The sequence below is a fragment of the Schistocerca nitens genome, chromosome 2 (assembly GCF_023898315.1).
Source record: "Schistocerca nitens isolate TAMUIC-IGC-003100 chromosome 2, iqSchNite1.1, whole genome shotgun sequence".
Classification (NCBI taxonomy): Eukaryota; Metazoa; Arthropoda; class Insecta; order Orthoptera; family Acrididae; genus Schistocerca; species Schistocerca nitens.
Genome location: NC_064615.1, coordinates 118,993,789 through 119,013,344, shown reverse-complemented (window position 1 = coordinate 119,013,344; position 19,556 = coordinate 118,993,789). Strand labels below are relative to the sequence as shown.

General features: G+C 36.9%; 1 protein-coding gene across 1 annotated transcript in view; it reads left to right on the top strand.

Annotated features, from left to right (window-relative positions):
* Positions 1-5,325, top strand: part of LOC126235800 (F-box/SPRY domain-containing protein 1) — an 80,419-nt gene extending 75,094 nt beyond the window's left edge. Inside the window, exon 3 of the mRNA XM_049944620.1 lies at positions 5,205-5,325. Within this exon, the coding sequence (XP_049800577.1) occupies positions 5,205-5,299 (95 nt within the window). The 3' untranslated portion in view covers positions 5,300-5,325. The remainder of the gene's footprint in view (positions 1-5,204) is intronic.
* Positions 5,326-19,556: the final 14,231 nt, after the last annotated feature.

Genomic DNA, 19,556 nt, shown 5'->3' with positions numbered 1-19,556 from the left:
CCTCAATATAACACGTCCAGGGGATACTGCAAGGTCAGATGCCAGTTACAGTGCAGTACTAAGTTGGTACTGTCGTGTCATAGCCAAATAATGGTCCACTCTTTCTGGCGTCACATATGGTTGGCCCTGTCCTGGTCACTGGGGTAGTTTGTCTCTCTAAACTGTCACCTGGTCCAAGAAGTAACAGAACGATTCACATTAAGCTATCAGGCTATATCAATTTGTGACTCTCCTGCTTCCATTCCTCCTATCGCCTTCCAAAGCAGTGTGTACATAGTTATCTTCTCTGTGGAATACTGTACTGTCTGTGACTGTGTACACAGCGATTGTGGATGTGGGAATACCTTGCAAACATTACCCAGCTTGATAGTCCCCGTGATGTCATTGCTGGCATGGTTGTCCATTGATTGGAATGCAGTCTTCCATGCAGAACACGATCGTAATGACATCTGTTGACAGTCTGTATGATTATATCGTGAATTAGATACAGGATGGGGAAGTAGCAGTTTGTTGCTTTAATTTTGGACACTAGTGCCCTTACACAGTGCATAGAATGATCTGAATCTCTATGACAATAGATCAGTTAAGTACTAGATTTCTTGTGACTAGCCTGACATTGTTTGATGTAACAACCTCTATTTATAAAAGGCAATGTCCCCACTGGCTGACACATTAACTGACTTATCATAGCTGAGCCCAAACCACTAAGGATAGAAACTTGAAATTTACAGAGGATTTTGATCATATACTGTAGGCATCATTTACGGTGGGATTTTTCAAAATTGCTTCCCTAAGGGATTAAAAATTTTTTGAAAACATTTTGCTATTAAGGCAGTTTTGAAGCTATACATGCAAATATCGGTGTTTGGTATCTTAGTTAGAAATAAAGAAATAAATTGTTTCAGCATATTTTTTTTTTTGAAGTTTGACCCTTAGAGGGGTGCAACTGTGGGTGAAAGTTTTTTGAAAAAATCATTATCAAAGAAGTACTAAAATATTTCATGAAAATTGGCACTTGAATCCTCAGTTAAAAATAGAAAACATGTGTTTCAGTGTTTTTGGAACAGTTATAAATAAAATAAAATGTGTTCCAGTGGGTTCGGAAACTCAGCCCCTAAAGGGGAGTCTTATGAAACCATTGTTAATGGTAAATCTATGAAAATTTGAATTTGGCTTCTTGGTTGGAAATAAAAACCACATGTTTCACTGAAATTGAGCTCGTGTGGAGGAGAAATAGGTGATGGAATTTTTTATGGAAATATTTCGTTAAGCAAGCATTTTTTTTGAAGACAAATCTATGTAAATTTGCATTTGCCTTCTCTTGTAGAAATAAAAAAGTACACACTTCACTGTTTTTTGATACTAAACCCCTAAGGGGGTGAAATAGGGAGGTGAACAGTTTTATGAAAATATATGAGTGTGAAAGCATTTTGAAAGCTATACCAGTATCTATGACAACAGATATTTGTCTTCTCATTTAGAAATGGAAAAAATACTTGTTTCTACCTCTAAGGGGATGGAATAGGGCCAGACTTATTCATCAACTCATCAACGCCCAACCCAAACTGCTAAGAATGAAAACCTGAAATTAGGAGAGGGTGTGGATCTTATAATGTAGGCATCGCTTAAGAAGGGATTGTTTGAAATTATGCTCCTAAGGAGGTGAAATAGGGGGGAAAGGCTTTTTGAAAAATGTCATTATTAAGGCAATTTTGAAGCTAGAACTACAATAATTGGTATATGGTTTCTCAGTCAGAAATAAATTATATATACGTGTTTAAGCATTTTTGTAAATTCAACCACTAAGGGGGTAAAAAAAAAGGATGAAAATTTTTAAGAAAATATTTTATTACATTAAACATGTTAAAGGTAAATATATGAAAATTAGTGTTTCACTTACTGGTTGGATATAAAGAAATATGTATTAGGGGATTAAGTTCCGATGTAAACACCACAACAAGAGTACAAAAAGCACGATTAACAAAACCTCTGACTCCAGCTACCAGAATCGCATTTTGGTCAGAAGTACTTTCTGCACAGACACTGCTTCTATGAACTTATTTAGCATGAAAAGTTTAGAAGTTGTTGCAATTCATGAACAACATAAAAATTTGAACAAATAAAGATAAAATCTGTGCAGACCATGCAAAGCAGCAGGTGCTAACTTAGTCTTCTCATAAACTCTGCTCAGATTAATGATAAATCAAAATAGTCATCGAGAAATACGCATGGTAAAGACTAAAGATGATTAATAGGCAAACACTGGAAGGAAGGAGATCAAAAGTGCTCAAGCACGTACAGTGCAAGCTGTTACTGATTTGTTTGACTGATGGGGCTGCTAAGTACTATACCACCTACTGCACTCCCCTGACTTAAGCCCTCGTAAGTTCAGCTCGATTTTTAAACTGAAGGAAACACTTCACGGCATTCACTTCATAACTGCTACAAATTCGTCGGGCAATAGACTGCACCACTCGAACTGTCAACACAACTGGCACTGCTAAGAGTATCCTACAACTTCTACATCGCTGGCAACGGGTTTTGTACGAGCTGTAAATAAATAGTTGCCACCATTAAAGTTCCAACCCTTGTAATAGAGAAATAGTTACACAGAGCAAGGTGCCATATGCATGAAAATGGTAGCAAATTCAAACAATATAATAGTTGGTGCACTTAAGATGCAAGAAGATGCACAAAGATGTAACATTGACCAAGTTAAGTGCACTGACTACCTGTCAAAACATCAGAGATATGTGATGTTAACTATCATGAAAAGTAGCACATCACATTTTCATGCATATGGCACTTAGTTCTGGGTAACTAATTTTCAGTTATGTTACATTTGCACCATTGCGTTCTTTTTTTGCAATGGTAATTTAGTGTGCTTTTTTATACAGGTATATACAGGTAAACACTCAAAAATGGCTTTTTAAGCTGAAGTTAGTTGTGTAGCTAAGAAGTGGTCTTACTAAAAAAAGCCTCGGTGGAAAAACTGTCGCCAGTATTCAACAAATTCATGGCTGTGGCACCCTGCCTACTATGAAGAAATAATTGCTCATACATGCCATCGTCATCAGTAGCTTGTGGACGGTTTCTTTTCAATGGAATGTACCATGTAGGACAATTATATGTTCCTTGTTGCTGCCAGCACATAAAGGCCTAGACACTGAAACTCTCAACAACCACATCATGAAACTCCTCGACAATTTCAGATTTGTGACAGTTTTAGTGCACACAATGTTCAGTGAAGCTCAGTTAATTAGAAGAGATATATGTCTAATGCTGCTAAGGGATTGCTCTGTATGCTCAGTGTCTTATTATGCCCATCATCCATAATTCCAGATACTTATCAGTAAGAAACTGCTAAAGGCCTGCTCTTCATTGATATATTCCCTATTTGGACATACCTGTGAAAGTGAAAAGTCCATGAAAAGAACCACCTGAATAGCACTCACCAAGGTATTTGGGATTAGTAAATTTGTGAAGTTGGGTCATGAGTCATGCCTGGATTGCTCAGTCAGTCAAAGGGTACCCATGAATGACAAGGTTTCAGATCAAAGTTCCAGTTTGGCACACATTAATAATCTGTGAGGAAGTTATGCAACAGTGTACACTCTACTGAAGAGTGAAATATTAATTCTGTCAGATTGGATCCTTTATCTTTCTGTTCAGGCACAGCCAGTTGACTAGTGTACAGGAATGGTTGGAGCATACAGTGAATGCATATGACTTAGTGCATCCGTGCCAAAGATTTCAGGCCAGCATCAGAAGCAACCTGTTTCTGGATGGAATGAGGAGTGGTACTCACTGATGTAAGACAGGCACTTGACACTGGCAGGTTTCAAGCACAACTCAGTTGCAGAGAACTATGCAGCATTTCAGTTAGCAAAATATACCTGGGAGATACTTAGAACTAGTGTAATGAAGAATGGTCCTCTCCAGAGGGTTCCAGATGCAACCCCTCCAACAGTGTCCAAGAATTTCAGTAAAATTACCTGCCCTGCTAGCCTGAACTAGGTTTCTGTCATCACAGAGCTGTATAAAAAGAGTAGTTGTGGTTACACCATTGTTGAAGTTTACAACTGCCCTTCCTCTTAACTGGAAGGCAAAAGAAAACACAGAGCATGCATTTGAGAGGAGTGGGCTTCGAAGCCTCATCTGTTCACAGAAATGCAGATGTTCTATGGTTTTCCTAAATCATTAAGTTGGTTGCCAGGATGGTTCCATACAAAATTACTTGGTCAATTTCCTTCCCCATCCTTTCCAAGTCAGCTTGTGCCCCTTCTCTAATGCCAGTGTCAGTTATAAGGCATTAGATGCTCCGCTCTTTTTAATTTAAGCAGTGAGACAGGGCAGTTTCACAATGTTTGATAGGAAACTACCATAATTCTCCTTATTAAAACATGGAAACACGAAAACAGCCGCAGTATTGCTCCCATTAGCTATGTTGGCAAGACTTTGAGCTCAATGCTTAACTAGGACTTTGATAAGAAACCAACCGTCTGTGACATCATAGGATATCATTTCACTGCTGACTGCTGAAGGATATCCTGGGCAGACATGTTCTGCATTATAATGAGATAGCCTGATTATGATGTATAGAATGTTTCTGCTAGGTAATTAGAATACAAAAGTAATTGAAGTCACCTTCATCTTTGAAAGATGTGACTGCAAGCCAGGGCCACCTTGAGAACATTTGTTCCACACAAGAAACATCATTAGTCACCCCCACTACCCTTCCCGCCCTCCCTCCCAATACATTCATTATGGTCTTGGTACAAGAACTTTAAAATAAATCAAAATTTAGCGAGCATTTATTTATTTATTTATTTCACTACTAACTGTGATGCACCCTGTGTACAAATTTTGCACTAGGGGCATCTCTGGTGCGCCGCTCAACCTGATGCCCCAAGTGGTGACTTGTGTTGTTTGATGCCCCAAGTAGCTGCTTCTGTCTGTTGAACCTTAATCCAGTCCTGCTGCTGACTGTGAACTGGTGTAAAACTCCATTGGACTGCTCCAAATTTGTACACAAACTTTGATATAGGTAGATATTTCATAGCTGTTCTGCAATTAATTCTCAGTTTGTTGGTATAGCACTTTATCCTCAAGAAGCATTTTTATGCTTGACATGCACATAAATAATGCTTGTGACTATTTCAGCAGTAAATTCTTTCATTTTGACATTCGTGATTTGTTGACAGGTCTCCCAGATAAAAGACTATATCCTTCGGTGTCTGCAGTGTATGGGAACACTGAAGTTTCCATGGTCTACCTGGGACCGCCTTTGGATGGCTAACACATAGTTAATGTGACTCAATCTCTCAGAGGAACCAGAGATATGTTGATGTTTCCCACCATGATTCAGTCACTAAACAACTGTTTGTAACTCTCAAGAGTAATCAGCTGTGAACAATAATGTTGTAAATTCTGGTGACAGTGATGTAAAGTATGAAGTTTTTTCAACAGGTCATTTGCATTTGACAAAATGCACTCCAGGTATTTTACTTACACTCTAGGTTGAATCTGGCAATTTTAGAAACAAAACATGACTATTGTATGAAAATTTATTTTCTCAGTGCAGTAGAACTTTGTCAGTTCATTTTACAGACCCACAGCAACGCATCATCATCATCATCATCATCTTCCTAACACATTGTATTATAGAATGTTTTGTTTTATTTTGTTATGTGTGTGTGCATATCACATGGTGAGTCCCCCAAATGTTTAGTGTAATAATGCAGGGACATCAGCATAAATCACAGTGTTCATAAAGCTGCCAGTATTAATAGGTTTGTTTTAAATTTGTTATTGTTATATTATTGTCTGTGATTTAGTGTAGTAAGTGTATTTTTCAAGTCATATTCATGGTACAAAATATCTCTGCATTTGAAATTCTTTCTTTGCAGTCCATATGAGTAATATGTTATTAGGATAGCTCATGTAACAGAATTTACAACTCACTATTCAAGGATTTACAAATACAAGACACTCAGTGATAAAAAGATAATACCTGTTATTGCAGAAAAGAGCTTCAGTTTTCAGCAGCAGCACACTTTTCAGGGAATATATTAAATGTTTTACAATAAATTGTAAATTTTGAAGGAAGAAAAGTAGTAGAATTTGATGATATGTCGTATTTATTTACCGATATATTGTACTTAAAAATGTTACCCGGTGTCATATGCACATATTCTTATGCCTCTGGAGTATGAGATGAATATATTTTTCCTTCCTTTCTGTCAGATTTCATAGATATTATGTGATTGGTTATGTTAATTTAATCCCGTGCTTCCATGTAGAGATGTTCACTGTAAATGGAATTATTCTCCTTTTTCATGTCTGTAAATCAAATTCTTGAGGACCCACAACTATTCATTTTTAAGAACACTGAAACTTGGTGCTTTTTATAACATAGGAATTGGCTTATAATATTTGTATTAATTTTTGCTCCACTCTGTTACCATTATTCTCAGTGTTGATACAAATTAGAGCTTAAAATTTCGTTCTTTTTATCCATATATTTCCACATGGCAGATCCAGAAAAATAATTGAAATTAAGTGGGGTAGGGGCCAGTTCTGAAGCACATTATTTTTGTTGTAAATTGTCTGCTAAATCCAGTTGTGTAACATGTTTGGTTTATTTTACAAAAGTTATGAGAATATTTGGTTACAATATGGAGCAAATTTTTTTGGATGAGAGCGAATATGTTTAGCCACAGAATACTTCACATACATACATTTCTTTCTAATACTCTAGCAGATACACACATTCAAATTCAAGTGTTATTTGTCTTTATGTACTGTTTGTGAACATCAAGCAAAGCTTACAATATCAGTAACTGGTGAAGTCTATAAATTGAACATCTTGGGCTCTTCATTACTGTCTTAAAATGTTGACAAAATGTTATTGACATCATGATCTGGCCCTCATTCGGTTATATATTAGGTTACTGTATCCACAATTGATTTGACCTGAGGTATGTGTATGCAGGTATAAGTTTTTTATATAAATTACACTGAACTATTGTAATTTTATAGCTGGTTTTGTTGTTAGTTGTTAACTATGAAAAATTTAAAAGAATGTGATGACTTAAGGTGAGCTAGGATATCACAAATATATAAAGACCACGAATTCCTCTGACATCACTTTTTAATATAAGGTGATCCTATTTCTGGGAAAAAAAGGAATGCAGTTCCATTGTTTTTAATTTGTTTTCCTCTTTGCCGCTCACATGTGTACCTCACACCCAGTTTTCGTATTCTTTGATGTTAGTTACATGCTTGTGGCGCTTAAATTTTAAGGTGCTGATAGTGACATAACAGCTCGCTAGACAATGATAAAAAGAGAATTAAAGCAACTTTCTCTATATTTCAGCCATGTTTAAAATATAAATTATGTTGTCGTAGTGGTAATTATTACATAATAATGAGAAAAAATATAATAAGCCATGTGTTGCATTATTCTAGCCTTGCCCTGTACCATTATTTATGACTCATAATTATTAGCATAAAGAACAGTTCGGAAGTGCGTTATACTTAACAATCGTTTGTTATCTGTGAGATGTATATGTTTCTTATGTGTGTGTTTCTGCTGGTAATAATTTTCTTGTGAGAAGAATGTGATTACTTAAGGCAAGATAAGGTGTCACACATATCATACAAAGACTATGAGTTCCTGTGACATCACTTTATATTAAAAAGTGATCCTATTTTAGTATAAAATTATGATATTCCTATTTTGGTTAATTTGTCTCTCTCTTTCTACCAACACGAGTGACACACACACACACACACACACACACACACACACACACACAGTTTTTCTACATCATCTGAACACTTATGTGACACTTCTGTTTTAAAGTTCTGAAAGTGACTACTACCATTTAGGCAACCAACATTAAAAGGAATGAAAGCAACTTCCTCAAACATAAAGGAAAATTCTTCTCTGTGAATGAATAGAGGAGGATTGGGTACAGTAAATAGATACAGCTGCAGTGTTTAGCATTCTGAGTCTCCCGTACCACCATCTCTCAAGCATTCACATCCACAAATTTTTTGCTGTGTTTAAAGACTTTATTATATTTGGGGGTAGTCATTAAGTTTTGGTTATTACCTAGAAAAAATAAAATTATGTAATTCATGCTTTATTAGTTTGCAGTTTAATGTCTGCAGTCTTATAACACACTGAAATTCCCATGCCACAGCACCATAGTCATCCACTAGAGGTGCCAAAACCAAATGATGTAGTCCATTGATAAAGTGGAGATGGGCTGTGCATATTGTTTTGGCTCCTCTAACAGCATGCTTTGGTACTGTGGCATGGGGGAATCACTGTTATTGGCAAACAAACAAAAAATTAACTATGCAAATTTACATTTTCAAGGTGGTAGTTAAAACTTGATGACAACCTCTTGTACATATTCCACTTTATCAGTGGACTGAGCCATTTTGTTTAGGTTTTTCTAGCACCTTGCTGCTATACCGTGCTACTGGGATGCAACTACTCTTTGTAATTCTGAATTACATGTCTTCATTTTAAACTTTCCTGCTGAGTTAACCTCAACCTTAAAAAATAAATGACTAACAATACTAAAACCCTAGGATACCATAAATTTATTTGATTATTTATATTTCCTCTTACAAAACCACAAACCCAAATATTTGTAATAAGTGCAGTGATAAATCACTTTGTGGGTGTCTTAAATATTTGAATGTAAACTGTACTAGTTCAGCATAAGTCGTTAGTTACAAACCATTATGTATGTTGTTTTCATTTGCCATGTCGACTGCACAATGTAGTCATTCAGCTTAGATAATGCTCCTTTAATATTTGCTCTCCTACGGTTCATTGTTTGAATTTCTTATGCATACACAGCTGTTAAAATCAGCACATGATTGATGAAAATGTTACTGAGACAAAAAGTAACTTATTTTTCAGAACAGTGCTTCATCAACAAAATCCAAAATGCATTCAGCTAGCTTGAGGAATAGAAGTAGTATTTCCATACACCACATAGTGAACACATGATGACAGAGTTAATTCTACTGAAAAGCTTTTGTGCATTCGTTAAATACTCCTCATATGAGACCATAAGGAGCTTCTTTGTTTCTATTCTCCCACAATCCTAATAACTGGAGCAGATATTTGTTTCAGTTTCTTCCATTTCTCATATCCTTGCTTTTTGTTACGACTTTTCCCCTATAGAGACTAAAGTTATCACATACAGTTTGTCACCCATTGTCTCAATTTCTTTTAATTACCTGCCACATCTTCAAAAACATAGAACAGTTTCTAATCTGACTCCCCTTCTCACTTACACAACTTTCACCCAACTTGCAATGTTCTGCAGAGAAACAAAGACACATTTGCATATCACAAAGTTGAAAGCCAGTTTTGTTGGCATTCACAATCTGATACTACCAACACCTGAAGTGTCACTCTTTCCTCCATGTGTATGTCACCCCACCCTCCTCTATCGCCCTTTCCCTATTTCCATCTCTTATTTTAAATCCTTAACACTCCCCTACCACAATCTTCTTAGCATTCTTTCTAGCAACCCCCTACCCTGTCCACTGTCTCCCTTCTTTTGTGGCAGCCATCTACCTGCATGTATGTACATGTTTCACTCTGACATATCACCACACTCTGCTGCTTCTCTCTCATCCCAATCCCAACCTAGCCCATTCAGTTTTCCCACATCATACACTAATCAGATCATCACTACTTGCCCCATTTGGGCTGTAGTGACTGTGTGTGCATGTTGTCACTCTGAATCAAGGACTTCATCAGAAAGCTTTGCCATTTATCATATTATATGTGCTTATATACTGCCAAGTGCTCTTCTATAATGATAATAGTATTTCCTGGCTGGACCGAGCGAGGTGGCGCAGTGGTTAGACACTGGATTCGCATTCGGGAAGACGACGGTTCAATCCCGCGTCCGGCCATCCTGATTTAGGTTTTCCGTGATTTCCTTAAATCACTCCAGGCAAATGCCGGGATGGTTCCTCTGAAAGGGCACGGCCGACTTCCTTCCCCATCCTTCCCTAATCCGATGACACCGATGACCACGCTGTCTGGTCTCCTTCCCCAAAACCAACCAACCAACCATTTCCTGGCTGGAACGATGCACAAAATAAGGGAATGGCAACCACTCACCTATAGCAGACTAATGTGTGATGCACAGTATTCACACTAGCTCTTGCTTTTTTATGTAAAAGTACACATGTTCACACACACAGTCACACAGGATAGCTCGGAAACAAGTGTGAATATTGTTTTCTGCTACATGTTTCTATGTGCCACATATCAGTCTGCTATAGGTGAGTGGTTGCCTTTCCCCTATTTTACATCCAGTACCTTTCCTAGTTGATCTGCAGTCACCTAGGCATATATAAATAATTCTGTCCATTTTGAATTCTCTGTGGGACAGCTTTTGAAGAACTTCACTACAACTACTGCATGGTATTCTATGAGAGTGGAACCAGAAACTAGCTATCCTCCTTGATGAAAGTCCACTGTAAATCTTTTGTCTCGGGTGAATTAGATCAGTCAGTTTTGGAGCATACTACTCAACACAGTGAGGTTGACTTCAATGGCTGCTCCACTGTTCAACAACCACTGTGATTTAGATCTCGTCCCTCCCCTATCATCATCACAATTTTTTACAGGTTGTGCCACAAGGGAGATTTTTCCTGCAACACAGTCTACATCCCTGTGTCCCCCCCCCCCCCCCCCCCCCCCGCCACCATGATCACCACCACCACCACTACCACAACATCTCAACTCAGTCTCCTGCAGTCCCCATCTTCTACCTTGTCTTTATCCCTTCTCCTCTTTCCACCCCATATCATCCTCCTGTCCTCATCCCAGCATCACAATCCATCTGATTCTTTTCTACACCACTCTCTCATCTGTATCTTCCTTCCTTTATTTTTTTATGCCTTTCTTCTCATCTGGATCACCCACATCCCCCCTGAACTCTGCATCCTGATGTACGTCAGATATCTCCCTCATACATACAACACTCCTGTGGGCTTTCCTAATGTTCTCAGTTGCTATTCATCCTTCTCCCCATCCTATGCTACTTTTGCGTCTACTGTATCTGTTCTCACCCAGAGCTCTGTTAACCCTTGTCATGCTGCACTGGTGGGGAACAGAGTTTATGTATGTATATATGAATGATGAAAACCTGAAACATGTTATTACAGTTTGAACTTTTTAATGTGTGAAACATGTGTTATAAATGTTATCTACCTTCTTGCTTTCCAACCTTGATCTTGTCTTGGTCAGCCAGGAATCTTTTATTTAAATGACCAAATTTCACCATTTTTGTTAAAAACTGGAATTTATAGAGGACATAACAAGGGCTGTCCCTAGTTATCATCATACTCTCGTATAAGGCAGTAACTAATAGGAAAAAATTCCATTAAGGACTGTGTTATCTGTGTAATGCAGTTTGTTGCAAGGTACTGGATACCCAAAATAGTAAATGTCTTTCCCTCCAATTTCTGTATAGCAGGTTTAGTTAAGCATTGTATCTTATACATTCATCTAGTACACACTGTAGAAAACGTAACAACTCACTATATGCAGTTGCTGTTTTGTAGAGTGAATCTCCTTCGTAGCCTCTGCCATCGAGCAGTTATTTATTCTCTTTTATCTATGCATCTGCAGATTAGTTGTTGAAATGGGCAGAGGAGTCAGGTAGCTCCTTGAGCAAAAGGGGAGAAATAATGATAGCAGCAACCATCTTGTGCAGTCACCACACAATGTTCTTGTTGGCAGTGTAGTAGAAAAACTGAGCACACAAGTGCAAAGAGAATATTGATGTGTCAGTATTCCGAAAATATGCTAATGATCTATTCTTTGAAATTGATTGAGCTTTTAATTGCTTTAAAGAGTGTATAGAAATTGTGCTTATGTCATATGATAGACAAATCTCTATTTCAAGCATTCCTAACAAAAGTGAATTTATCGACTTCATTAATTTTCTTCAGAAGACAAAATCAGGTACTGAAAATATGTTGATAATCAAAACCAATTAAAAGCTACCACATTTATAAATCATTATGCTTACTGTGTATTCTGCTGTGTTGTGCACCTTCAATGAAAAATAGTTTTACACTAATCAAACAAATTGTAACAATAAAAAAAGAAACTGCATTTTTTCCACATTTTATACTTTATTCCAGAAAAACAGTATTGCAGAGTTCATTACTTAGAGTATTGTTGCTGCTGTTTCTCAGTGACTAAGTTATTTGGAGACTAACTGGATGGTTCACTGATAGTGTTACATAAATCATTATGAAGAGTGTGAGCTCTGTGAGGCATGCTGTAGATTCTGTTCATATCTTTATGAAGGAGGGAAAGAGACATGCTCAGCTGTTGGTAGAAATCACAGTTAATGTTTAATAATCACATGAATTACATGCCCAGTTACCACTCTACAAATTCCACTATGTGTTTTCTTCTTAATTGATTCTTGTACCTAGATCTGTGAGTAGATTTTTCTTCACCTACCTTCTCTACTCAATAATTGCATGTCTCACTTCAGAAATGAAGCCCGTTTCCAAGAGCATAAATAGCTCCTTAACATTCATCATGCTCATCTACCATAGCCCTTTAGTCATCAGGATCTGAAAATTTATTCTTGGTTGTAATATTTTCACTTAATGACCCAGAGAAATTTATTATAATAGAAATACAACTATTATATAGTAATACTGTTATAATTAATGCTATCACTTTTACTTTTTGAAATAGTATGTGTGATAGAAATTTGTCCTTTGTTCAGTAGGAAATAGTTAGTCATTATGCTGTGAAATACAATGTAATATAATTATATTGCAGCTGATGTCTTATTTATGTCGTGTATTCTGTCATTTTTAATCTTGTGCCAACAGACAGAATTATCCCATGTGTGCTATTGTTGACAACTTTTCGTGATCTCCCTAAGACGAGAAGGATATGTTAACTGCAATCATAAATAATATATATTGACATTTTTGTGAATGATAATATGCCATCAATGCCTTCATTTTGGCATAAATTTTATATTGTAAAGTATGCATGTGTCTGTGTGATATGGTGGTAAAATTTAGTGCAGAGATTTAGTTTCAGTGTGTACAAATTCTGACTTGTCTTGTTACTAGTTCCACTCTTTGTATTGGATTTATATGCAAACTGTAAACCGAAGAGAATGTAAGTGTAAACATTTCACAAAACTTAACTGGCAATTTGACATTTGTTAAAACTGAATGTAATTTTCTTTATAAGATACCAGTTGTGTCAGCTCCCCGTTAATTGCTGCTGTGTAGCAAAGTTGGGAGCGTCAATGTGAAATATAATACAATTCATTTTTACTGATGGTTTTGCTGCAGTTTATTTGTTTGTGAATTTATTGTGTCCTCATTATGTTTCCTTTTGAGTAAACATGAAGACTGATATAATTCAATTGGAGTGTGACTGTTAATGAATTTAATTAAATTTGAATATATAATGTAATATTCCTATTTTAATGTAAACATTTCTTAAGTAATGCCAACTAGTGATGAATGTCCCAGATTCCTTGCCATAATTAATGCACTTTATATCTAGAATAGTGTGTCAGCTCCACACCACAGAATACAGTGGCGTGATCTAAACACTTTTTGAGGGGTTTTCTGGTATGTGGAGGTGGGAAGGGGGCAGATGGACAGGTAAAAACATGGGCAGAGCATTTGACATCAATTTTGCGTGCATTATGCATATACATCCTCGTAAAGGTCAAGGTGTGTGTGTGTGTGTGTGTGTGTGTGTGTGTGTGTGTGTGTGTGTTACATACCAGCACAATGACTGATCTGTTAGCAGTGAATATTGTTCTGTTTATACATACATGTATATGAGTGACCCTCATAAGAGTGGTTATGTGCATTTTCTCTGGTGTTTTGCCAGATATTGTTTATTTGGTTTCTGCAGTGTTATCAGAACAAACAAATACTGCTCATCGTATGTTTCATTGTATTGTATTGTATTGTATTGTATTATTTATTGGTCCTGTTGTCTACATAGCAGCTTATGCATAAGACATTGGACAAGTCAAGTTATAAATATACAGGCTGAAAGTCATTTCAAGGTATACATATTTAAGGTTACAATAATACACTTTACACGTAAGTATTTATATAACACATTTCATAAATTTAAATATTCTTCTATGGAGTAAAAGCAGTGATGCTATAAATATGACTTTAGAGATTTTCCAAATGTATTGGCCTCAGTGATAGCTTTTATGTTTTCAGGAAGTTTGTTATAAAGCTTAACTCCCATGTGAAAAGTACCTTTTTGGCACAGTGCTGTGCTGATTTGAGTCATATGTAAGTTTCTATTTTGTCTGGTAAAGTGCTCATGTATATCACAGTTTTTTTTGCAGTCTCCGGTCCTTGCCCATTACATTTAATTTAAAGAACAAAAGGGTTTCCATAATGTATACACATGGTAATGGAGGAATACCAGATTTCTTAAACAGGAGTTTACAAGAGTCTCTAGGCTTGCACCCAAACAAGATTCTAATGGCCCTTTTTTGTAGTTTAAAAGTGCTATTAGCTGTTTTAGAGTTTCCCCAGAAGGCGACCCATATCTAAGACGAGAATGAAAGTACGCATGATATGCATTCAATACTGTTTTCTTAGTACAGCATGATTTTAATGAACGAAGAAGGTAACATGTTTTGCTCAGTTCTGCATTGAGATATTCAATATGCTTATTCCATCTGATGTTACTCTGCAGCCAAAGTCCTAAGAATTTGGTTTCAGTATTGTTACCAACTGGTTCGTCATTGATAGAGACTGATGGGATAAACATGTCCTTGTTAGGAACATTGTGGAATTTTAGAGCAATGGTTTTCTTACTGTTTATTACAAGCTGATTACTCTGTGCCCAGCTGCTAAGTTGTTTCGTGACGGTGTTTACTGTCTGCTGTAACTGTTCATTGTCGTCTCCTTTTAGTAGAATTGTGGTGTCATCTGCAAATATGATTGTTTTGTGTGCATCAACATTTAAGCTTAGATCATTTATGTACAGAAGAAACAGAAGGGGTCCCAATACTGATCCTTGGGGTACACCACATTTAATTTGTTTATAGTCAGATAAGTGATTAGATACAGTTTTTAGTTCAATATCTGTGTGCTTGATGCACACTGCCTGCATACGATTAGTCAGGAAGGAACTGATCCACTTGTTGGACAGACCTCGAATACCATATCTTTCTAGCTTTGATAGCAGAATTTTATGGTCCACCATGCCAAAAGCTTTTGACAAGTCAATAAAGACTCCTATTGTTTCCTGTTTTTTGTCCATCAGGTTTAGGACAGAATTGATGCACTCATAGACCTCTTATTTCTGAATCCATGTTGTTCATTACATAGGATGCTGTTTTTATTTATAAATTTCATAAGTTTCTCATACATAACTTTTTCCAGTACTTTAGAGATGCAGGAGGAAATTGTGATGGGTCTGTAGTTATTTACATTGTCTTTATCCCCTTTTTTATATACAGGAATAACTTTTGATGTTTTCAACACATCGGGGAAAGTGCCTGCCTGAAGTGAGCAGTCACATAAGTGTGTGAGTACTTCATTTAGGTTTGATGCGCTATTCTTTAACATTGTTGCAGGTATACCATCAATACCTGCTGATTTGGAATTTTTAGTCCTTTTATTGCTTTAGCTACTTCATCTTGTGAAACAGAACTGATGTACATTGATCCTCTACATGCACTTATTTTATATTCATTTGCCTGGGTGCTCTTAAAGTTTGATTGTAACATATTTTCAGCAACACCTGTGAAAAAGTTGTTAAATGTGTTGCCTACTTCTAAGGGGTTTGTTACTTTTTTATTTTTATTTCATACTGTTATATTTTTGCAAGGTTGTCTGTATTCTCCACATTCTTTTTTATAACACTCCACATAGCCTTTGATTTATTAGCTGAATTATAAATGATTTCATCATTATGTATTATTTTTGCTCCTTTTATTACTTTTCTTAATGTTTTGGAGTATTTTTGATAGTGTGCGCATACTACAGTGAGGAATTTTTTGAGTTACATATTTCATTAAGTAGTCTTTTCTTCTGGCATGAAACCCTTATTCCCTTTGTTGATCCAGCTGTTTGTTCTAGAGTTCCCCCGTATGGTTAATGTTTTCAGTGGGAATGCAAGTTCAAAGAAATGGGTTAATGTATCAATGAAAGTGTTGAATTTTCCATTTATATCGTTCATTTTGTACACTCCTAGCCATTTTTCTTTCTGTAATAAGTTGTTGAAGTAGTTTACATTATGCTGATTATAACTTCGATATGCTGTTCTGAAAGACATGTTGTTAATAATACTGCCTTGTACTTTTATGCTTAATATTTGAGCAAGATGATCACTAAAACCTGCATTGAAAATTTTTAGTGAGGTGTTGTGTAAACTCTTCTTGACTAGAAACTGATCAAGAGCTGTTTGGCAAGTTTCTGATACTCGGGTCGCTGCTTTTACTTCAGCCTTTAAGTTGTAGGACGTTGCAAGGTTCAAAATGGTCTCCCTATTTCCACTATTCGTGAGGAAGTCAATACTGAAGTCACCACAGATTATGTGAGACCCAGTGTCAAAGAAAAGCTAAAGTTTGTTTCCTGTTACAAAAAAATTATTTTTGAAATTTAATTTTACATGCACATTCATTAGGACAGTCTGCAATTAGTATACTGTGATTTTCATTTTATCAGTATAATTGAGGATGATTCAAGTGAAAACCCTAAAAGTGATATAATATCTTTTATTGTAACGATGAAAAAAAAACTAACTTGTCATTTTTCACATTGTCTCCTGTTGTTGAACTCATGTATTCCCTCAGTTTGGAAATGTATAGATGCCACAGTAAAATGATTCTTTTGGTGGTATACGTAGCTAGTCATTCATTTCTGTATTCACCTCTTCTCGTCACTTCTGAAATGCCCCCTCCCATTGCTTGTTTGAGTGCTAGGAGTGAGGTCTGGTGAATGAGGAGGATATACCAGACATCCAAATTTAATTTCCTGAATAGTTTCAACTATCTTATAGGCTGTATGCAGTGAGGCATTGTCATGCTGCAGCAATATTCCTGTAGTCAAAGTCCTCCATGTTGGTTCCTGATTGCAGGATTAAGTTGATTTCACACCCTTTCTGAATAAGAAGCAGTGGTTACCGTCACTCCCCTAATGCTCTAAAATATCTCTGAGAGCAGAAATGTTTGTAGTTTTGGCAGTGAGCTGTGGCGCCATTCCTCGCTTGACTTTTTGTTTCAGGTTGGTCATAGTGGACTGAAGTCTCATCACCTGCAACAATTTTTCCCAGAAATGCATCACCTCTGATATGGAAACAAATGTTCTTCACAGACATCTAAGCAATGGTCTTTCAATTCGGCAGTCAGGTGGCTTGGCCCCCATGGTGCAGACACCTTATTGAAGTGCATTACATTGTGAACAATATTCCACACTAAACTGCTACTAATGTTCAAACTTGCGGCTATTTCATTCAGAGTTACGTACGTGTTCTCCTCCACTAACCCAATGTTCTCATCTGTCACGATGTGGTGCACCTGCCCTGGTCTCGGGGCATCCTCCACAGAAGTTATACTGCATTTGAACTTCTTACACCACTTTTGCACTTGCTGGAATGACAGATATAAATCTCTGTACTGCGCTGCTGTTATGCAAGAAATTTTGATTGTCTAGTACCTTCACTACGCAAAAAATGCATCACAGATCACTACTCAGTCACATTGCTTGTTGACAGGAGGGTGGTAACCTTGTGGACAGTGCTGCCTTCTCCTTCATTGCTCTGCCACCTGTCGGTCACTTTCTGAATCTCAAATAGCATTAATGCCACGTACCAACTCCATCACATAATTTCTTAAAGTTGTAGGGAACTTTTAAGTTTTTCATTTGAATCACCCTCGTATCAACAGGGACAGTCCAACACAAAGAACAATCAGTACTCCAGCAGCAACTGAGTTGCACTGCTGCATGGCAATCACTGCTGGACTACTAGTTATTCTTCGTGTTTTACTGTCCCTGTCAGTATATCTCAATAAAATGAATATCACACTAGACTAATTTGAGACCATGCTGTAGAATGGGCATGTAAAATTCTTCTTTAAAAATAATTTTGTTTCTAATGGGGAAACAAACTGACTCTTTGTCAACACTGGGCATTGCCTGAACGATTAGATGACCATATTTGTTTGGACTGAGTCCACCTCTGCATTGTGAGAATGAAATTGTATATATGTGCTGAAACACTAGAGAAAACGCGCGTGATGACTCTTAGAACAACATCCAGTTTCAAATGTATTTACCGGTATGTATGATTGTTCATGTATGTATGTATGTATGTATGTATGTATGTCTTCGTACAAAACTTTTTCAAAGACTGCTGTAAATGTATTATAATATTTAATGTCGGTTCAGAGAATCTCTAATAACTATGTTGATGTACACACATTTTCAGCATGTTACCTAGTCTGTGATGAAACTACAAGAAAAAGGGCCACAAAGATGAAGTGTGTTCTCTCAGTAGTGATTAATTATTAAAACAAATTTATAGCAGTCTTTGGAAAATGTACAGAAATTAATGATAAACTACACAGCTCGCTATTCACCCGTAAATGCTATGACCAAAAGAATACACAATAAGGCACTTTTTGGTCACAGAGACATAACAGTGATGTTACTCTGTGCTCAGTTTTCATTTGATGGAGCACATATGTTTTCTAGTGTTGGAGATGGTATAAACAAGAATGCAACCATTTTGTTTGCACTGGACAGAGTTTGTATGGTGTTTTTTTTCCCCTCTCTCTCTCTGAAGCGTGGACTGTAGCATCAAACTTACTTCAGATGTCATTCCTCCTCTAATGAAGCAAATGTGCAGTTGTGTGCACTGCGTCAGTCTCATACCCTCTTCAGTCTCTCAAAACAGCTTCATTAGAGGCCATCTGATTCCGACAGTCAGTCAGTTTGACCTTTCAGCACTACTTTACAACAGTATGACCATGTACTCAGCTTCCCATACTAAATCATGACTAGGCCCCCTCCAGCACACTTTAGTGAGAGAGAATGATTCGACGAGTAGGGACTGACTGCAGTGCCGCTGTTCTCAGACTCATCCGCAGTTCTCAATAGTAGAACTGTACTCACTCCGATTTTGAGCACCAATGTGTTTGTGTGTGTGTGTTTGTGTGTGTGTGTGTGTGTGTGTGTGTGTGTTTTAGAAACTCGTGTCCAGAAACCTAAAATTTCTGTGCTAGGCAACAAGTACAAGAAACAATATATCTTACTCTTGGTTGAAGCTTATAAATAAATTACTGTCACTCTTTCACCCAGCAGACGCAGGAGAGTTGAACACCTTATTTTAGTTGTTTGTTCCTCTTACATGGAAACAGTTTGTTTCTGAAAACACTGTTTGGTATCTGTCTCACTGAAGATGAGAGAATGAATTTTGTGCCAGTGTGATTGATTAGAACAGATAAAATGTGCTTTACACAAAAAAC